Genomic DNA, 24,334 nt, shown 5'->3' on the forward strand with positions numbered 1-24,334 from the left:
TTAATTTTTTATAGTTTTTTGAAATCTCATTATTTTTGTGAAGTTAATTAACTTTACGTAAATAAACTTTGATCCAGTCGTAAAAAAATATTTTAAATTCAAAAAGTATAAACTTTTTTTTAAATATTTTCATATATTTAAATAAAGGTACCTACCTACTTTTTAAAATCTACATATTTTTAAAAAAATTGTTACTTTTCAAGTTAATGAGTTACTTCAAAAAAATAAACCACTTGACTTAGATTTTTGATAAATGTTCTTACAGTAAAAAGTTTTCTAAAAAACAGATTTACAAACTGGCTATTTTGAAATTTTCAAAATAAATATTTAAATCAAAATTTAATTTTTTTTAATTTTCAGTGTTAAAATTTAAAAATAAAAATCATTATATACATACGTGTAACCCACGAGTCAGTAAATGATATAGAAAAAACAAAATCGAAAATATATAATAATATTGGTTAGAACAAAAGTTATTTCATTCATCAGGCCTTCCTGTTACACCCTGTATAATATTATTTCGGATAACCGTTAACACTATTTGAAACAAAAAACCAACAGATTTATTAACATATTATATATGGCAGGTATAACAAGTTTTCGTTGCCGATTTTCGGAAAAGTACTACAATTTTCTTTACACGGTATTATTATTATTATAACGGTATAATGTCATGAATATTGAAGCTCGTCGGCTATAACATGCACGCGTGCCCAGTAATCACGTTATTATTATTCAAATTACCGTACTTTCAGTCAGCTGCTACCACATGTTGAGTCATAATAATATAGAAGTATTATGTTAATTTAATAATAATATTATGCTGATGATCTCGGAATGAATACCAGTTCAAACGAACTAGACTTAGATATAATATAATATTTTATTTGAATACAATTTTTATTATTTTTTACAATCATATGTTTGATGTTTTAGATTCTGAACAACGACGCGTGTGTTATTATTAATATTTTATTTTTTTATTTTTTTTTCCGTCTTTCTTCTTTGTCTAACCTCTTGGAGCAGTAACAATAATTCAATCTATAAATTTGACGATGATTTTGGGTTACTAATTCGATACAGATCGTACTTTGGTGAGTCAAAATTAAAAAATCAATAGTAAATACCTACTTAACAAAGTAACCGGAAAAACAAAAAAAACCGCGGAAACTTTAGTATATTGTAAACTCTTCTTGTATTATATTATCTATGTTTAAATAATATGTAATCACTAAACTAAATATTCATCATATGTTTTGTTATACTGTACACGTCTGTATAATACTATTGTAAATGGATTTATTCCGTAAATAACCAAATAATAATAATAATATTAAAACGAAATATAATATAATTGTCGATAAAATGTTTTACGTTTTTTTTTTTTTACTGTACATAACTAAAAACGGATAACCGTTAACAAATTGTTATATTAGCATTCCCCATACACAATTTAATTTTCAAAATATTTGGTCTCTTTTTGAGCTGTTTACCTATATATTGATTTTTGAAATGTTATACTTTTTTAGTTTTTTTTTTTAATATGTTCCATATAATTGATAATACATTTTTGTCTGTAAGTAAGAATGCTTGAGAATATTATACAATGTCTTTTATAAATGTCTTTGAAACTAAAGTGGTCACAACAAGTCTATAGGTATAGGTACGTTTCAATTTCTAACTTTGACAACTGGATAGTAAAATAATAACTCTTCCACTAACAATTTTATCTAATTATGAAAATATTAATCATACTGATTTGCGAATGTTGCCGTTTTTAATAACCTTATAGTTTATGCTATTATTTTCCACACACAAAATGAAATTGTCAGCAGACTAATAATTTATTGTTAGCTATTTAGAACCATGGGCTAATTTGCACCGTTCTACTTATGGTATTATGGTGCTTACATATAACTATTAACTAGGCCTCAAAAGTTGTGCGTATTTGAACTTTTTTATTTTGTTTGGGATATTAGATTTGTAACTAAGAGTAAATTGAAACTATTTTTAAAAAAATATTAAAAGTTTATAATGCTTATTTTTGGATACCTATTTAGTGATTTTGTAATTCAATGGGTATATTACTTAATTTTACGATATTTTAGAACATAATATTTGACGAACGATGATCAATGATTACAATTTGGCAATGAAAAAAAATAATTACTCTAATAAAAATATAAATTTATTTTAAGAGTTTCCACTTGGTTTTATTGTATTAAAAATTCCGAAAATCAGATTAACGAAAATGGGGTGAGCATGCTTGGTGAATCACCCTGTATACAATTTGATCACGAACTCTATAAGTTGTAGGTTTTTCAACGAACATTTTTTTTTTCTTATATCGACCCAAGTAATTATTATTTTATAGGGTTGAAATATCCTCCGTTCGCAGTTAAATTTTAATTGACCTATATAAAACAAACCGTATTATGATGTACCTACTATAGGCGTCATCAACTACGTGACAACATATAAATTACGGCCATTACGTATAATTTATGTACCCAACCGAATTATGTAAATTGATATGAATATTTTTAATAAGGCAATTTCTCGAGGAAAATTTTACAACCTTTACTAGACACATTTTTCGGTACGTTTTTTTATAGTTTTTTATAATAATATCTATATGTATTCATAATACATTATTCACGGTAATACGCAGTTTTTTACTTTTTTAGTAAAATCGATCGGCACTGAAGCATTTATTAGGTATGCCTACGGAGTGATTCACCAACCATGCTCACTCTGATTTTCAAAATTCAAAATTATTCAAATTCTGATTTTTGGAATTTTTAAATAACATATTCATAAAGGTACTCAAAGATCGTAATATTTTCAAATTTTCAAATAATTTTTTGTACCTAATTGTTAAGGAATGTCCTGTGATGCAAATTTTGATTTTTTTTTTTTCAAATGAGATCCACGTTTTTTTACTTTAAATTATTTAGTGGATATATTTTTTTAATATTGATGAGGTGCCTTATTTAAAATTCAAGCAATCAGTTAGTTTTAATTGCCTATCAACACTTATACTCTAAGGATAATAGTCCTTAAAAAGGGTTTTACAATAATATAGATGTAATATTATATCAGATCTAGTATTTATTAAAAAGTATTTTTAAATTTATCTGGCTATATTATAAAAATATGTATTTTACTAAATGTAATAATGAAAGATCAATTTTAATTACAGTTAATTTAGATTCTGTGTGGAGCCAGGAAGCTAATGGTTTTACAATGGTGTTAATTAATTTTTTAATTTTTAAAATTTTTTTTTTATTCTGAATGCAAAATTTCTATTAGAAGGAGTGTTTTGATTTTAACATATAGAATCTTATCTTTTAGAAAATTGCATCAAGAATTGCTCAATAGTTATTTAATGCTACAGGAAAAACCACCGACAAATTACGAAAAACCGCTATAAAAATGGGATTTCAATTTCTAACAATTAGTTAATCACAGTGGAAACGAATAAAAAATAATAATATTATAATATTAATTTAACTTAAGGCTATAATAAATAATAATAAATCGTCTCCGCTCAGAATCGTTTTTTTTTGTACAATGATATTATATATCATTGAATTCAAGTTTAATACAATCCATTATACATTAATCCACTTCTAACCTACTATACAGTAGGTAGAGCAACATCCACTTGCCTGGTTTTTTTTATAGTTATTTGATGTTCAAATTTGGACGAAATTAGATATTTAAACGTAGAAGAATGATTTTAGTTTTGTCTTATATTTATAAAATATTATTTGTGGGTACTTGAAACTTCTAAAGTATATTATTATATAGAAATATGATAATAAACAAAATATAATAATTTAACTTAACCGGCTACCGTATTAATAATTACAATACAAACATAATATAAAATATCCAGACTGTCAAACCGTTTCCGCTCAAAATCATATTTCGTATACAATAATAATATTATATCTTTAAATTCGAATTTAACATCATTCATTAGTCATCCGTTTGCAACCTACTGTACAGCAGAGTCACACACACTTTCCTGCTTTTTTAAATTTTAATCGTTACGAATTTTTAAAACAAACAAAAACCTAAATAAACATAGATAAACAGATAACAAAAAATCTCAAGAAAATATTGTCTTTAAGGCAGTATATCATTTAAAAATTCAAAAAAACTAATTTTGAATAACTTTATTATCGAAATAAAAAAGGGAAATGAGCATGGTTAGTGAATCATCATGTTTATTATAATTTTTTTTTCATTACCTACTTTACGGCGGGTAATTTTTACATACAATACTGTTAGCACTTGCAAAATAAATCATATAACAATTAACAGACTATACCGAAAATGGTTATAATAATTGTCTTATCGTCTGATACATTTCTATTGTACAAGCCAGAGATTCTCAAATTTTCTTTCCCGCATACCGCTCATTTGTATAATGATCACGTACTACTAATGATTAAAAATAGAACTTTTCAGTACTTATAATTTTACAATAATAATATTAAAAATATAATGATTTAGGTACACTTAACATCAATGGCGTGACGAAGGACTTTATTTGAGGCACGTGCCTCAGTTTAAAGGGTGGTGGACGGTGGTGTCCTGGAGACTAGAGGCATTTCACATATTATGATAATTTACTAAATGCGTACTTAGACTAAACCAATCCTTCTCAGTTACCATTTACGTAAATACGTAATTACTTACATAACTATTTATAATGTATTACTTATAAAAACTATTGTGCCTCATAAGCTAATGAAGTTCGCCACGCCACTGCTTAACATTATATTTTATTTAGTAGGTAGTAGTTTATTACCTATCTACACAAAACATAACATAATATCAGTTACAAACATAAATAAAAATAACTAGTTGAACAATAATTGTCCGTATCACACAGCCTTTCGCGTACCATCATGTAGCCTTTTGCAGTTCTGCGTACGACCAGTGGTACGCGTGCCGCAGTTTGAGAACCACTGGTAAAAACTATAAATTAAAACATATTTTACAGTAGGTACTTACTAAAAATATGTATATCGAATTTTAACTTATCGTTTAATTATTTTATCAGAGAAAATCTCCCTTAAGAAATACAAAAAAAATTATAAATTCCAAAAAAACAAGTTTTGAACAACTGTCATGTTGGAGAATAAAAAGGGTGAGCGTGCTCGGTGAATCGACTTGTATATAATTATAATATACAGGCTTTAACACTGTGAGAGCCACGGTGCGTGCGTGTGTGTGTGTGTGTGTGTGTGTGTGTGTGTGTGTGTCGGTTTATTCTTGGATATTTCCATTCTCGCACAGTTCATTCGATACAAAACCAACAAAATAATATATAATATTGCACGACTCGCGCACAAACAGACAACGCCGAAGTCAATACAATTAGGTCAGCTGGAAGTTTACACGTATATTATATTATATTTTATTATATTATTATATGTGTGCTAAGGTATAATATTAAATATCACTGGTCGTTTGTAGTTGACGTCATACTATACGTAGTAGATATTATAGTATAATATTATTATGACGATGATATTATTATCGTGCAGGTACTCTGGTGGCTGTAGCCAGTCTGCCGCAGTCAATTTGCACCAAAATTCATCAAAAACATATTATACGACATGACGTGTAATTCGCACAGATATCTTTGAAATGCGTTTATGTAGGTTTACCTGATTTCCACCATCTCGGATGGTAGTAAAAAATAAGAATTGTAATTTGCACTGAAATTCAAATCGATTGTTTTTTCGATAGTACCATAGTACCAGGAGGAGGGGGGGGGCAAAATTAAACTAGATTTCCTAAGTCCTAACTAGAAACCTATTTATAGCATATAGATACTAGTTTGGTATTTATTGAAAATTATAAGCAAAAGTCCATAGTATCCATTATGTCATTATGAAATAAGTACATGGGTTCAAGGTATGTATATAATTATTTTCACATTTATACAATAATTATTTTATTAATATTTATAGACATACTACCAATCCTGATATACCTAGAGGCTGGAAATAGTTTTAATTTAAGGTAATGTAGTTATATACCTAAAGTAAACTCATAGAAAACTATACAGTTCTTGAATACCAAATTAATTTTTTAATAATATTAACAAAAATATTTTTTTTTTATATATTCGACCATTATAAAATAAATGTATACCATGTGTTCATAATGCCTCGTATAATATAAACTCAGATCTCCATCAATATCACTATAGTTAGGTTATAACCTATTTACACCGTTATACGCGTTACCCATACTACCTAACTGCGTCAGTATTGACTTTAAAATTTACCTAATAATAATAATATCTATATTAAAAACATACGTATATAATATTATATAAATTAATAATATATTAAATATATCAACAATTTATAAAATATTATGCGTAATACTGTGTAATAATGTGATTACGGTGGATCGGATGTCATATTTTGTAATGATTACTAATGGATAGGGCGATGATGAGACGGCGGGTAGTTTATAGAAATCCCGAAAAATTATTACCTATTTCCATTCGAACAACGATTCATTTCGAAAATACTTGTTTAATATAATAATTGATGTACTTATATTTAGTCTATATAGGTCTATACCTATATCTAAGTAAATTAAATAAATAGAAAAATATCAATAATATGCGATGGGTACTTTAACTACCATGGACTCCCCCCCCCCCCCCCCTAAATCCGCCACTGGCTTTGTCGTATAGTATATTATGACGAGTGTACCCCCTCGTCATTGAACAGGTCACTGCTTTAGTATTAGGTACATGATGTATTAAATTTGAATTCAAATGACAAATCGTCGTCTTCGATGAAAACGATTCCTATATACCTAATAGCGGAGACATTTCAGATGAACAACAATAGTTGAATATTTCTGTACCTAATTATTTCGACCATATGCTTAGTGTTAACAAACTTTTTCTTCGATGGAAACCATTTTTTATATTAACTTACCGGTGGCCTTGACAATTTTTAATTAAATTTAGGGAGCTCCATGATAAAAACATTGGAGAATCACTGTCCTACTATAATAGGTACTGGTTAAAATATCAACTAACCCCCCCCTCCCCCACAAAAAAAAAGTACGAAATCAATGTTTAAGTCAATGGCGAAAATCAATCCCAGCAATCCTATATTAAATCATAATACTATTTAAAACAATAAATTATTATTATTTACAAGAGACAACAACGACAACCACATTGAAGTGGTATATCTGCAGCAGACATCGGGCTAGGAAGGTACCTATATATATCTTCGGTCGAACCAAAGTTTGCCGCGAATAAAGGAGGTATACGGTAATAATTATTATAATAATATTTTATTATACCATAACTTTACTACCATATAATACTATAACACAACACCCGTATAATATTATTATACCGCGAGCATTTCCGTTTCTCGTTATCGCGATGATGATAATAATTATATTCTAAATAATATAACAATATATAATATATTAACTCACTCAACACGGCGTTTCCCGGCACCAAATCACTGGCGAAGATTTTCATTTCTCCGAATTTCGGCGGATGCGAACGAAAACTTTCGAGCTGCACGTACGTGCTGTTTTCCATTTCTTTGAGCTTAGCCTTCAACACGTAGCTTGCCTCGACGTTCTCTGCAACACGTGAAGGATCGACCGATGTTGCGTTAAATTACCATAATCATGAGGTAAATATTAAAACATATACAGAGTGTAACAAGATGACTTGCTAACAAGTGAAATATTACCAAATCTTTCGTTTCAATTAATATGTTTTAATTTTTTTTTTTAAATATAATTCATTGACTCGTTTAGTGCTACACGTATAATATAACGTTTATTTTTTATTTTTATATACTAAGACTAAAAAAAAAATAAAAAAATATATGGCAAAATGTCCGATTTGTAAATATGGTTTTTAGAAATTTTTTACATATTATTATACGTTTAGGTACCGATCTGATTCGAGTGGTTTGTTTTATATGAATTTTTAAAATTTTATTTTTTTTTAAATTAACTATTATAACTCATTAATTTGAAAAATAATGATTTTTTTAATATACCTATTTAAAAATTCTCATAAAAGCTTATACTTTTTGAATTTAAAATATTTTTTACGACTAGATGAACTTTACATGACAGAAATAATGAGATTTCAAAAAATTGTAAAAAATAAACTACAAAATTAAAAAATTTTCTTTACAAATTGGCTATTTTGAATTTTTCATAAAAAATTTACCTAATCAGATTTAAACATTTTAATTTTCAGTATTATAAAATAAAAATAAATAATGTTATCCTAAGTGTAGCGCAAGCTTCTTTAAATGATATAAAAACAAAAAAAATAATTACCTAACATTACAAATTAGGGGTGCCATGCGTTTTGGTGAATTATCTTTTTACTCACATAATAAAAGTAGTGTGTTTTTGCGAGTTTCTTACAATGTGGTTGAGCGAGTATGATACAATAGGTATAAAAGATAAAATTTTAAGTTTGTAAGTAAATCGTAAGTAAAGATTAAGATAAAAATAATATATAAAATCTATAGGTAATCTTATAACAATCTAAGTATGGCACATCATTTCAATTTTTAATCGCGCACGCTTATATATTTTAACTTTTATGTTTTTTTTTTTTTAATTTTTAATTATTTCAATTTTTAACCACATAAACCCACAAAACAATCCACTTTTAATCTCATACCCGTGGAATTCATGGAAAACTGATGTCTGTCAAAATGAGAAAGAAAATGGATTGATAAAATACGGCATCCCGGAATATTAAAAAAAGATCGCCCAAACGTGTTATGCTAAATTTCCCAAAAACACAAACAGATTAGAATTAAAATTTAAAATTTAATTCGTTCGGTGTTTCTGTTACACTCTGTATATTGTTTATCGCAGCAGCAGCAGCAGCAGCAGTGAGGTGTGCGCGTCGTAGATAATAATAATAATAATATTATAATATAAAATAATATATTTTATTGTAATATATGCGCGGGAAAGTTTTGACAGTGTTTTACGCTGTTTGTACGTCCATGTAATATATATAATATATATAATATTAGAATATTATATATCATATATAAATGTTCGACTACACTTCTAAACTTTCTAGACTAGCGCACGCCCCGAAGGTTGTGTGCCGTGGAGCGTATGTCAATATGATATTATATTATATGCTTAGGTACCTATATATAGGTATCTATATGTAATACAGGTAGTTTATGCGTATATCTATGCGAAACAGTATAATATTATCATAACGGTTTTACACTGTTTTATGCAAAACAATAATAATATATATATAATATCAGAATTTGACATTACTGAATGTTATGTTGTATCGGCCGTTGGCGTTTATGGGCATGCGTCCCAGATATCCTTTGAACTGATATTGGCCGGAGCTTAATAAGTTTTTGAAGTTCGAGGTGAATCCCACTTCCATTTTATTTGGGTTTTGAAGTTTTGACCTGTAGAACATCATCACGACATATTATTATTCAAACATACATCGTAAAATTAATAATATTATAATATTCATATTAATATAGGTATAGATAGATAGGTACTAGCTGTCCAGCCCGGCATTTTCCGTGCTAAATATTCGTTCTTTTTTTATAAATAAATTTGTAAAAAAAAATATATACCTAACATAATATATTATATCTGCTAACTATAATACTAACGACGGTAAACAAACGACGGTATTTAACAAATTAAATAAATGTTCTTTTTTCATGAGCTGAAAAAAAAAATGCACGCGTGTGAGTTACTCTTTACCTATTATAGGGATTGATACAAATATAAGCTATAAACACCCTACGAGTCTCAAGGGATCTATTGGTATAACTTTTTATATAAAACGGTGCAGTGGTTTTAGAGTCTATTAACTTCGAATAAACCATCACGGGTTAATAATTATATAGGGACAAATATTAAAATTATAAGTTTGAACTATTATATTCGATTAATTGCATTATACTGTGTAATCAGAGGCAACCATTTATATAGAAAAAAAAAAATACTAATTTTCTCTAATTTGCTAATATTATAATATTATGCAATCAGAAGCATCCATTTATACCTAGTATATGAAAATCCCATTGAAAATAACCTTTTAATTTTCTCGAATTTTCCAATTCTCCGAGCAATATTTCCAATTTTTATTGCATATTTACATATTTATCGATAATTTCATTTTTTTCAACACGTTCAGATAATTTTATAATATACCATATTCGTATATTTGTCAACTCTATCAACTTATACGGTAATTTTGTGACAATTTTGCTTTCCCAAAGTACGTGTAGGTACGAAATAATATCAGTCATATTTATGGTCAATATGGTTTAGGTTAGGTTAGTATACTATTCAAGTTTTCAGTTAATCAGAAGATAAAACAGACAAATAACGTCATAATCTATACCTCTCTAAGTATCTCTAACATAGCCGGACCTTGCGACACAAAATGAAAATTGCATAATTTTTTTTACAATTATTCGTCAATCAGATAATATTGCTATCTGCAGGCCATAAAAAAATTAGTCCAGGGCCGTATGTGACATGCCTACTGTGGAATAAGTTTACAAATATTTTATAGTTTGCAGCTTACAATATTATAAAAACCTTAAATAGAACAATTTATAAATCAACCGCATTCCATCTTTCGATGGAAGTTTTCAGATGTGTCTAATTTTCGGACAGGGTGTTATTGAAGTCAACAACATTATTATAGTATAAATTATAATATAAGAATTTAGTGTTAAACATATAATATATATATATATGTTACTGGGTATACCAGCGGTTCTCAAATATTGTGGAACGCGTACTACTGGTGGTACACAGTAGGCTATATTATGGTATATTTGGTACGCGGAAAGTCATGTATCGGAAAACTAAAAATTAATATTTTTAAAATATTGTTTGTAATTAATCTAAATAATTAATATCTTTCATTTTTTGTTTTGTGTAAATAGGTACCTACGAAATTAACTGTTAAGTGTAACTAAATTATTATTTTTATATATTATTATTATTGTTGACAATATTTACAATATGTTCAATTTTGAGTACCTACCTATAGTTCTATAATTTTTGTCATTAGTGGTACGTGAAAAAAAAGTTTGAGAATCTCTGGTGTATAGTAAAGAGTATGGACGATGTTTGTGCAAAGGGGTTCAAGTCAAAAAAACCCATTCTATAGGAAACAAAAGTTATTAACCAATTAAAATGAAAAATTAATGATTTTTAAATACACATTTAATATTTAAATACCTGCAATTTAAAAACAATAACATATTACAAGTCTTCAACATTTTATTCATAATACTTATTATTATTTAACCACTTTTATAATATGTGCCCTTTTGTACAATACACAGAGAATAGGTAAAAAGTACCAATATGCTATAAAAATTATATTAAAAAATTGATTGATTGGTTGTCGTCATAGTTTTAGAATTTTTAAATTAGTATAGATGCGCTACTTTATTGGTGATTAATTTACTAACATTAACTTATTAATATCACATTAATTATTAATATTAAATAATGAATAATAAAATTATGAACATTTTTTTAATCAGGTAAAATATATATATATATACCTATAGCTACATCATTTCTTATTATACAGGATGTAACAGAAAGATCTGATAATTGAAAAAAAAAATGATACAAGTTAAACGTCAAAAATTATAAAAATTAAATGGTTGATAAATAATTTAAGAAATATACTTATGTCAAGAACTTAAAAAATAATATTTTGAAAAAAAAAAATGTAATTACGTTTCAAATTAATTTACTTTACTCTATTCTAATATAATATATTATCTAACTGAGTTTGATAGCGTTTCGATTTGCTAAAAGATAATGTACTATATTATGTTGAAATCGAAGCCCTCTTTCTGGTAGAAATTTTGTATACAGGGTAAAAAAAAAATAAGAAAATAAACACCATTGTAAAACCACTAGCTCCCTCGGCTCCGCTCAGAATCTAAAATTGTTTAATTATTTGAAATCGTCTATTTTAATTTTTTCCAAGCAAACAATTTAATTTTTATTTTCGTTACAAAAAAATTGTCATAACTATACTTGTGGTGTAATAGCGTCTATAAGCTATTAAAAAAAGATGTTTAAATATTTATAAGAAAAAAAGTTATTTACGTTGTCAGGTATTTCTTTTGCACCTCGTACCTATATCTAGTATACCCAGCAATAAGACATATTAACACTCAATTCACATAGGTATTATATAATATTATAATATAACATCTAAACTGCAAAATGAGTTATGATTATGTTTGATGGTAAATGCCATATATGTCCGTATACCTAATTATTATTTATTTAGTTGAAATTATGCTTATAAGACTTGTTTTATAATGTTTTTGGTTTCTATAAATATTACGATATTGAACTTAATCGATTTAATTATCATTTTATACATCAGTCGACTATATTATTATAATATTGTAATTGCTTGAAATTTAAGGCACCCGGTGCCAATGTAATATTGTCCCCATCAATACGTATTACGTGAATAATTATCACATTCTGTAAAATCAACCAAATTTGATACATTTTTTTTTAACTAATAGAGCGTAATATTCTACTCACTGAACTCCATTCTTTAATATTTTAATTTCAAACTTGATAATACCTATGCCTTTAAAAGTAAAACTATTAAAATAAAAAATTGGAGTTAAGACTGCAGATAGGAATTCATCTTCTTTCAAATAAAAAAAAAATAGTTACCAAAGTACAAAAATTCTACAAGGTTGAGAATATTTTCCTGTGAAGTAATTAGATATAATACACGGAATCAATCCCCTCTCCTTAAATAAGTATCGTTCAGTAGATTAGTGAACAATATTATTATCATAGTTAAATTTGTGATAAAACAAATGTCTAATCAACTTTTATTTGCATAGTCGTTACTTACTAACATTATTATGAATTATTGTATAACAAATACAATAACTATTTGTTTATCTAATAATATTATACATTCATGTATATTAACTATATACCTGCATTTACATTCCAAAAGTTTAAACAGAAATACATTTTTGGGAAAAAAAATAAACTATTTTCGTTAAGAATAATGAAAAAAAGAGAAATTCGTTATTCGATAATGTTTTTCGAGTATAATTTTTAATAAGAACTTATTCACATGTCGAATACGTACTCTGTACAGACTTTTTCGACCATCAGATCGAATATTAAAAAAATATACTGCAAAAGATACGCAAAACACAAAACTTATTCTTTATAAGACTGATAGAAATAGTTCCCAGCTACTGAAAATGCATGCATCTTACATTTTTTAACTCATTATACGACCTTCTATCAACCATCTTGACGATTTTCCAAATTCCAATCATTCGCCTGATGCGCACTGCAAACCACAATCCCTCTTTTTCAATCTAACTGTATATTAAATTTATTTACTATGTATTTGTATCAATTTAACTGCTTCACGCTATTTCACCATGTTATATGTGTCGGGGACGCCTGGAGGGAGAAAATATTTTCTAGCAATTCGGTCTTTTCAAATACCTAACCTAATAATAAAATATAAAAATTCCATCTTTGTTAATTTATTTCCACGATCATGCCAGAATAGAAAAATATTTTGAGTAACTGTTGTACTTTGGCACCGATAGTACTGACATAGGTTATAGATTTGTTACTGTACGCATGGATCAAATACTATTTTTTATTTTAATTAAAAAACACAATACCTACAATACGATTGGGATTTTAATTTGATTATCGTTGACATCATAATAAATAAGATAATCGTGATATCATGTCATGATGTAGGTATTGTTATTATTCTAATACACTTTGAAGTATAGGTACCTACAGGCAAGGCTGGACAAGTTAACGATTTTTTTTAACTTGTTAAGTTAAGTTATTTTAAAGTAATTAAGTTAAGTTAAGTTAAAAGTTAATCTTATTTTTTTTCGTTAACTCGTTAAGTTAAAAGTTAACTTTAAAAAAAAGTGACTTAACTTAGTGTAAAGTTAAAACTTGTTCTAATTTGCAAAAATAAAAAATTCCAGTCGTATTATATGGTAAATTAGATAGTTTTTCTTTACGTCCAAGAAAATTACTGGGTAAATTTAAAATGATACATCAAAGAAAAAACACATTAAAAAATTTGCGTTATTCTTCGGACGAAAATTAACTTAATTTAGATATTTTTGAAATAAAATTAACTTGAAGTTAACACGTTAATCTTGAAAAAAAGTAACTTATTAAGTTAAAAGTTAATTTGAAAAAAAAAGTAACGAGTTAATTAACTTAATTAAAATTAACTTAACGTCTTCACTTAATTTTAATTTTTAACTCGTTAATGCCCAGCCTTGCCTACAGGTACTTTTGTTTTTGGGGGGCTTATCCCGTATTGGTCAGGTATGAAAACAAAAATAAAATAAAAATTATATAATATTATCTAAAAAATATCTTACCTCAGCGATAACAATTTCACTGTTGTCAAACCTTCAGTCATCATGTTCTTAACCGAGATTTTTCCACCAATCAATCGGGCAGTGTGTTCGAAGTGTAACGGAGTGTCCAAGTGTAATGGGTCAAATTCACGCATACCAAATTCGTCATTCCCTGCAACCGTATAGATAATAAAGATATTATGTTCAACAAAACTGATTCATATATTTTACTTCTAGTAAATTATAAATAATATATGCTAAAAATCTGAAATTATATAAAAACATTTTTTTTTTTCATTACATCGCGTGTCTCGCGAAATCTTCAGTCAACAATAACAAATAATGAACGACTGCGTTTAAAAAAAAAAAATAGTAATGATAAAAATTTATTTTGATTTCATCGCAGATAGATTTATGAGCTTATAACAATAAAATAGATTGTAAGACCGTCAAATAGGAGAGGATCGCCTGCGCAGTTGTTAAAATTCGATTTAACGATGATTAAATTCGATTTAAAATCGATATAATGACCATTGGCGTAGCAAGGAGGGTTTAACCCTGATAAATGTATTATTTATACACGAAACTGTAAAAAACTTGGTTTAATTTATAAATAAACCCCCCAATTTCATAATCCTGGTATTTCATATACCTGTGATTTTCGTCAGAGTTTTGATTTTACAGCATTTGCATATTTCTGATAAAATGCTAAAGAAATAGTAGAGAGAGCTTAAAATTGGTTTCATGGTCCTCATAACTGAAATTAAAAATTGTATTTTGCAAATTTCGCGTTTTTTTTTTTAGATTTTAGTGCAGTTATTTTTGTTTTGGTGAGATATTATCGCATATGGACCAGTTTTTTAATCAAAATTGGTCATCTTTTGTGAAATTACACTTTAACAAACGCGTTTTACGATCATCGTCTAATTTTTAAAGTAAATATAATATAAATTAAGTAAATAGAACGACTACGGAGACGTTGAGTTCTGACGCGACGCAATCAACGGAGTTCATAATTAATTCGTATTATTTGGTTCTAATTAAAAACTTTTGTTATATCCGCTGATTTTGATGGGCACCCTTTTTTGTCATTTACAGCTGTGCCTATTGTCTACAACGAGTGTTGAAAGCGCGTTGCGTATACTGTATTATTACATTGGCGAAATTCCATTAAATTTCATTAGGTTCAAATCTTTTATTGATCCAATAATTATAAAGACAAATTAAATCATATTTAAAGCCATATTATATAATATAATCATATTATAATTGATAAAATGATAACATTTAAAAATATCAACTATATAAAAATCAGTATAAGAGTCTTATAATAAGACGTATAAGTACTTGAATAAGTAGGTATACAATTAATTTTGAAGTACTCAAATACGTTATTTTAAATACCTTCTCAAAGTATATATTATGTATTTAAAATCAAACACTTATTTTCAAACATTTTTATAATAATTATTAGTTTATATTGTATATTTTTATATTTCAATTTTATAACGTAAAATATTTGTTAAAACTAAGAATGTTTAATTCTTTTTTTTCAGTAGCCTAAAAAAACGATAAATTTTCACTATAAAGGAACTTTTATTAATATAAATAATACATATATACCAATATACAATTTATTAACAATACATACCTATAAAGGAAAATCGATATTTTAATAAATTATTAGTTACTTTAACTTTTATAGTACATAATTTACTAACACTGAACACATATTATAATAACTCATACAAAACTATTTAACATACATAATAATAAATAGATAGATTGGGCACAAGGTTATTAGATAATAACCTTATATAATAATACATTTTTTTCCTGAGAATATTGAAGCATACTCAACCAAAAATCAAATAGGTAACTACTCCGACAAAGAAAAGTGTTGAATAATTTAATGTGCCACCAAACGATACGATCTAAAATATAATATGATCTCAGATCTATACAATTAACGTAAAAAAAGAAACATAGTTCAGTATTGGTTTATAAGGCAAAAAACATATTTTATGAAACATTTGAATGTGTCTACAAATACTTTTATAAAGTATTCGTATTTGTACTCAAATACTTATCTTTCTAAGATTCAAATACTTACGTATTTCTAATTATTTTCAATGTAAGTATCTGTATTTGTACTTCAATGTTTTTAAAAATTGTCTTTTACAAGACTGATAGGTATGATATTATAATATAGTTCAATGGTTATAGAAAAATGGTTCAATATTATAGAAACACAATATTTATATGAAATAAAAAATTGTATATTGGTAAATTTATGCCATATTAATTTAGTCCATGAATGAGTAAGATAGTGAAACGGCTATCGGGCTATAATCGATTGTTAAGTTATACCAAAATGATTACATAATGTTATTTTATTATTAATTCTTCAGTTGTGTTATCATTTATAAAAACAATTCAACAAATCAAATAAATAGTATTGAATTTTAAGAGAATTATAGTTCAGCTTTTGCTGGTTAAGTTAGGTAGCATATCTTTATACCTACTACACAATACCAGGGGGTCAACTCGTTTATTTGTGCTATATAATACTATTGTTGTAAAATGATCAATACCTCCTTAAATACCTACTCTATTAGGAATTACTAAAAAAAAACCCATTCCGTAGTAGTACCAGTACTTACCAAAACTCTTTATAATGAATATTATTACACAAAAGAGATCTTATAAATGCATATAATGCAATTAATAAGTGCAATACCGAATTTGGTAAGGAAAACTTTTTTAATATTTGTATTAGGTTATGTCATAAATTAGGAATTGATATTAAGAGGATGACAGTGCACTGGTTGTTTTCTCTTTCTGACCTACGTGCAACATAGACAAGGCACATTCAATTTACGCAGAATCAGTTTTATAAAGTTTTTGAGGTAATTTTAGAGTAAAATCACTCGTTAAAAAAATGATGGAGAATTCAACTTTGATTTAAGTATATTTTCTATATATTCTAATATTTTGACTCATTTTATTTTATTTATTGTCTTATATAGGTATATTTAATTTTCGATTATAATTAGTTTTTTTTTTAAATTAATGTAGATAAAAAAATTTCTGACCAGGCCAAAAATCTTGAAAATGTAATACAATTGTATAACCTTAAGGTTCCTCGTAAGTTGTTGTTAGTGGTAATTGGGAAACAATTGACTGTAAAACCACAATATAATTTTTATAAGCGTCTTAAGTTTAATAACCGACAAAATTTGTATAAATCATGAAAATTTGCAAATTATTTTGAGTTAGAAATGCATACAAATTTTTCTTTTTATATCTAAGATTTTAAAATTTAATACAAAATTCCTCATAAATTTTTCTACTGGTAACAAAATAAGAATGTCTATCATAAAGTCAAATTTAATTTAAATGAGCATTTGAAGTTCAAATGTTTACAACATTGGATATTCACTCATCTGAATTATTATGAAACTTAATGGTAAAAACATTATCTGTGTATGTGTGTGGGTTTTTTTCGATATTTTTATTTTTTAGTAAGTTATGGGTGAAAAAATGCTCAAATTCGGTTAAAAACTGAATTATGGTATCCACGTTCAAACATGATTTTCTGAACGTAAATTTTCTGTGCTACGCACTTGCCTGTGTAGCGTCCTGTGTAGAATTTCCCAAATTTTTGTTTATTTAAGAATCATATAATACATATAAGTTACCAATGTCTTTTAATATAATAAACTGTTCATAAAGTAATTTATATAACTAGTGTGCTTCAATATTAATACTGTGATGTATATTACCTACATAATGTATATTTAACGTAGTTAATAAGCACATAAATATTATAATTAGTGCATATATAACTTTCAACATATTATTTATTTAAGTAATATACTTATCAAATTTTTTTTTTAGTATGTACCTTATACTTAATTCGATCGCATTCACTAAAATTATAAATTTATTTTTTCGGTCAGTGCTTTGTTTTTGAATTTTGTATACAATATATAAGTATTATATAATGGACATATAATAATAATGATTAATGACTAATGTGCAAGTTTTAATATTTGTTTTTTTCTCTAGTGCATTTGAAATTAATTTCGTCTTCTTATCATAATAGTTATTAATTTATTATATTATATCTATGCAAAGAACCTACACGTAAAAACAGTTTTTAGATAATTCGTCGAACAAAACTGTTTTGAATACCGTTAAAATACTTTATTGTTTTAACTATCAAATAGAGTATACCTACCTATGTAGTGGAATTTCAGAAAGGATTTTATTATTCCTGGAAAGCATATTATATACGTCACAACGGGTACTAAAATGCAATAACAACTGAGGAAGTGTTTTAAAATTAATTTCGTAAGTTTTAATATATACTGTTTTTCCCAAAAATAGGGCAAATACACACTATAACTTACTTCATATAATATTACTCATTACCTATACGTATTTTTTAATTCTGTTTGCGGGACATGTAACTCGTGTGTTGGATCATTAATTGCTTATAACTTGCAACTGTTTAACTCTTGAATTTTGCAGATGCGCAACAACTTCACTTTTTCTGTGACTACACACGGTATATTGTACCACCTACATGACGTATTTAGGACTGATATGTTATTTAGAGGCCTATATAGGTAGATTTACTTTAAGGCAATAGCCAACTGCAAACTTTTAAGTCACATACTCTCAGCCCTCAAAGTGTAACAGAGAAATAACTGACGAATAAAAAAAAAACTGATACAAGTTAAACGTATAAAAAAAATTATTAAAATTATATGGATAATAAATAATTTTCGAAGTATAATTATGTCAGGAAATTTCCAAAAAAATATTTTGAAAAAGCGGTTACGTTTAAAATTAATTTAGGTACTCCGATAAAATATTGATATTTAAAAAATTTTAAATAATAGACAAATCATCCACTTGAATAAACGATTTCAACATCAACATTTGTTCAAAAACTAGATTTACAAATTTGGTAAAAATATGTAATATTATAATTATTGATAGATTCACTGCCGTAAAAATCATAAGGTGCAGGCGGTGCACATCACTGCATGGGTACTCCGGGTCAAGGCGCCTATAGCCGTCAACAAATGTTTTTGTTTTTCATTTGCACATTAATTTGATTCATAATAATCGTATTATTATCTTGTATTTGGGGAAGTTACTCAGCCTAGAGTGACATAAACAAATTTGGCAATTATTTCAATTAAGAAATTATTTACCGGCTCTTTGAAATTCAATAAACTCACCAATCTAAGGAGTAAAAAATACCCATGATGTGAAGTCTTTTTATGTATCTATTAAATTTATTATGATCAAAAAAGGGAAGCCCATACACATTTGTTTGCACCTGCAGGGTCTTTAGCTCTCTAGTTACCTACGACACTGTTGATAAATAAATATGTATATTAATAAAATGTATATTTTTTGAAAAAAATTAATAAATATAATGATGCGTAGGTATATTAAAGTGTTTACCACAGACCGAGCGTTAAACTTTGATTACCAGGTATCAAGATGAGTAGTTAGAAATCCCGAAAAACTGTTATTGTCATTCGAGTCCGGCGAGTCTCGACCGTCGACAACAATAAGGACACCGACGAAATAATCGAATACATAAATACTCATTTTGGAGAAAATTGCAAATTATGTTTCACTACATCTACAACGGTACAAATGTCATACCATTATTTCGGTGCAAATTACAAACACTATCGTTGGTTACCTGCAGTGGTGGTGTAAATTACATGTCTTTATTTCGGTGAAAATTACCACAAACTCTCGTTTACTTAAGATGCTTCATTCCTGGACACGTTTTTACTTTTCAACTAAAGTAATATCAGTGATGACATTTCCTCATGCGAAATAGCACCCCACGGGTCTGTTTGGTCTAAATTAAAACAGCCTCCCCAAATTAAATACCATAAATTGTGCCTGTGGATACTCGCTGGTAGACACACTATATATTATATAAAATTAAGTTGATTTAGCAATTTTAAATTACTTTGTACATAAATATGTATTAAGTTTATTTTTATTAATATAATTATTGTATCATTGTTTACGGTTTGTTAAATATTAAATATAAAATTTTTCATTTTATACCATTTCCTTGCGAATGATATTATCTAATTAATTTTTTCAACTTCCTTAATATGTTGGTTACATTTTTAATTATTTTGTTTACAATCTATGTTTCCCCTGAGCTAGCTATTTCAATTTTCCTCTCAACTCAGGCTCTGCTCGTTTTTTGAACTTTCACAATAATTGTTATTGTATTGTTATTATAATACCATTGATTATGATTTGTGAATAATAAATATTCATAACCAATGATAATACCCTCTCTATTTACACTTATTATATACAGGTAGTTATAACTTATAAGTAATGATATTTTCTATTACACAGTGATACCTCTAAATACCGGACACCTAGATTACTGACATTTCGTCCGCTATTTGGAGGTGTCCGTTAGGGGAGGTCTTACTGTAACCACTGTACTTAAGGGTAACTATACGTCCCGTTTAGAATTGGATTGTCGTTTTTTTTAGCATCATGTCCCCTTGTCCCAAGCATCATGTCTCCGCTTGTCCCAACAAACTTCCAATGAATCACTATTTGTCCCGTTATTATCCCGTTACCTTCATATTATTATTCCTATAGATGATAATATGTGGGTAAAAGGAAAGACTTTGCACGAAAAAAAAAACAATATTTTTACTGTCCTGTGTTGAGCTGTTATTGAAACCAAAGTTAATAAATATAGTATTATAATATAAACAACAGAGAGCGACGACTCTAAATTAAGCAAAAAATAATCGGTCAGTTTTTTTATTTATAAATATGGTCAATGGTCTACTCTAAGTAGACTATACATAGTTTCTATATATATCTATACTATAATCGTCCATATGTGTTGCATATATGTATGGAAAATATTAAATAAAAATAAACTCAGTTGAACGGTTTTCGAAATCTATTGATCCATGTCAATCCACGCGCAATGATTAGTGCCTATTATAACCAGCGATCGATATTATTTACAACCATAGAGGTTCTAGAAGATGGCAATTTAATTTGGTAACCCATTAAACGTGTGTTTCTTTTTATTTTTCATTTGCTGTTAAAAAAAAAAATAAAAAAAATATGGCGATCTATAAAAAGACGTAGGTACGCAAGTATCAGTGTACGGGCTATTATATCAACAGCTGTACATAGCGCCAAAAATCGTTTGGTCTAATTTTTTTTTTATGTATATAATACGTTTGTATATTATTATTAATATTGTAAAATGTTGCGACTTGATTGGACGAATAGTTGGAATTCGAATACAAAGAAATATAAATGATCGGGACAGTAATGCGTAGGTATGTTAGGTTATTTATTTATTTATTTGCGTAAATACACAGCTGCTGTGTCGGAGCGAAACGTTCCATTCCGTCGGAATGTGTTATTATGGAAATGTCCGTGCTCTATAAAAAACGCATAATTATGCGATTATTATTAGGTACTTATACTACTGATATTATATTATATATTTCTGCTGGACACCAATAAAATCAAAACTTTTTCAAAAAGCCGCCGCCGCGTCGTGGCCCATATAATGTATGAATTATCTATAGGTATGTAGATATAAGGTATAGAGATGTAGGTTTGTATACACATGGTATAAAAAACAATTAAAACAATAGCTCATGTTATTAAAAATTAATTTGATATTTAAGAATATAATTTACTATATGAATTTTCAATAGGTACATCATATTAAATTTAAACTATTTCTATTAACTATATTATTGGTATACCAGGATTGGTAGCATGACTTTATATAAAATAATTATTGTGTTAATGTGAATTTAACATGTGTTATGACATTATTAAGCCATTTTAAAATTGGTCATACCACCTAATAAAGTACCTAATATACAATAGTTTTATAACCTGTGTTCAATTTCCGATAATTTAAAGTACTGCAAAGTTCTATAAGGTACGATATAATAGTGGTATAATACTGGTATAATACGGTATTATACAACAACAAAAAATATGATAACAACAATATGATAATTAATAATAAGAATAATAATTGTTATAATTAATTATGTAATATATTATAGTGTGCTATAATAGAGTGCCTGTCGTGGCACAGTGTATATATTATTATAATAATATTATGTAGGAACCATTTTGGAATTGCTCGAGCACATCGTTAATTCTTTACCGAATTCTTTGCCGATAATTTAAGGTACCTATACTGCAAATGTCTGATACAATATGATAATGTCATAATTCTGATATAATACTGCAGGTATAATACGGTATTATAAAAAAAAAAAGCCCCCGCATTTTAACATATCTCTAGGTGTGTGAGTGAAAAAATCTATCGCACTTGAAGTATTATTTCAATAATAACAATTACCTTACTTACAATAACAATAATAATAATGATAATATTAACAATAATAATAATAATACAATTATGATAACTAATAATAATTATGATATTAATGATGTAATATGTGGTGTGCTATAATTTAGAGGGACTGCCGTGGCACAGTGTATATTATTATAAAAATATTATGTACCTTTTTGGAATTGCTCGAGCACGTCGTTAATTCTTTTGCGGATGCAAACGTCTATTTTTGGGTCGTCCCGAAAACATAGATCTGTGTACTCGTATTCGCCCGGTTCGTCGGCTGAAAAAAAAAACAATATTATTATTATAACGTCCGTCGTACACACCGCGCGCACACTATACTCGCGCAGTATACCGCGGTTATTGCGGTATAGTGTGATATTATAATATTATTAATTTGTGTACAACTGTAGGTATTTATTATTTTACATTATATTGCGAATTCAAAGCTTGGCGAGAACATTTTTCGACCGGTTTAATTTCGATTACTTTGACATAAAAACTTATAAAGCCGGTCTATGAAATTGTCCAATCGTCTGACTGGGTTTCAAGTTAGTTGGTGAAAATAGTAGCTCTAATTAGAAGTTGTATTTTTTCATAGTTTTAAATATACACTTAAAAATCCGTTTGCTCAAAGTATGTAAAGTATTACATTAAATGTTATGGGCGTGGTTGAAACCGTCAACCGTACATTGCTACTTACAATAAACCTATCTATTATCACAAAATAATAAAATATATTAATCATTAATAATTATCACCCACTCGGCAGTTTTGATAAGTCTTTTGCACAACAATGGGTTTTTGCAGTAATAATTAATAACAAACCATCTATAATAACCACTTGAAACCTATATAACACTATAGTTATAATTTTTAGTTTTTAACGCGTCAGATGAGATTGTAATGAAAACGCATTCGACAAGTCAGCAAGTCGTTATGAATGCTTTAAGACCTGCAACTTCCCAATTGGAAATTAACAACGGGCGCGGTACCACGCCAGTACTGATTTATACCGGCGCACTACTGGCAGTCAGTACTGGTGCCTGTACTGGCATTTGTCTGGGATGATAACGCTTTTCTGTACTGTAATTACAGTACTTAACCAGTACTGATATTACAGTACTTAACCAGTACTGATATTACAGTACTTGCTCAATACAGGCATTACAGTACTTACCCAGTACTGACATTACAGTACTTGCTCAATACAGGCATTACAATACTTACCCAGTACTGATATTATAGTACTTGCTCAATACTGGCATAACAGTACTTACCCAGTACTGATATTACAGTACTTGCATAGTACGTACCTACGGTACTGGAAATCGGTGAAGACAAATTACTACCCAATATTACTGACAGCCAATACTAGTGTCTGTAGACCAGAGACCTGTACCTATAGTGTATATGGTACACCTATATC

General features: G+C 27.6%; 1 protein-coding gene across 2 annotated transcripts in view; it reads right to left on the bottom strand.

The window, feature by feature from the left end:
- The window catches only part of LOC100166917 (uncharacterized), an 85,131-nt gene that overhangs the window by 27,390 nt on the left and 33,407 nt on the right, over positions 1-24,334 (bottom strand). For both annotated transcript variants that reach the window (NM_001162949.1, XM_029488901.1), the window contains 4 exons: positions 23,075-23,185; positions 14,502-14,652; positions 9,349-9,491; positions 7,501-7,653 (listed from right to left, as the gene is read on the bottom strand). In NM_001162949.1, coding sequence (NP_001156421.1) covers positions 7,501-7,653; positions 9,349-9,491; positions 14,502-14,652; positions 23,075-23,185 — 558 coding nt within the window. The remainder of the gene's footprint in view (positions 1-7,500; positions 7,654-9,348; positions 9,492-14,501; positions 14,653-23,074; positions 23,186-24,334) is intronic.

This window comes from Acyrthosiphon pisum, chromosome X, assembly GCF_005508785.2.
Source record: "Acyrthosiphon pisum isolate AL4f chromosome X, pea_aphid_22Mar2018_4r6ur, whole genome shotgun sequence".
Classification (NCBI taxonomy): Eukaryota; Metazoa; Arthropoda; class Insecta; order Hemiptera; family Aphididae; genus Acyrthosiphon; species Acyrthosiphon pisum.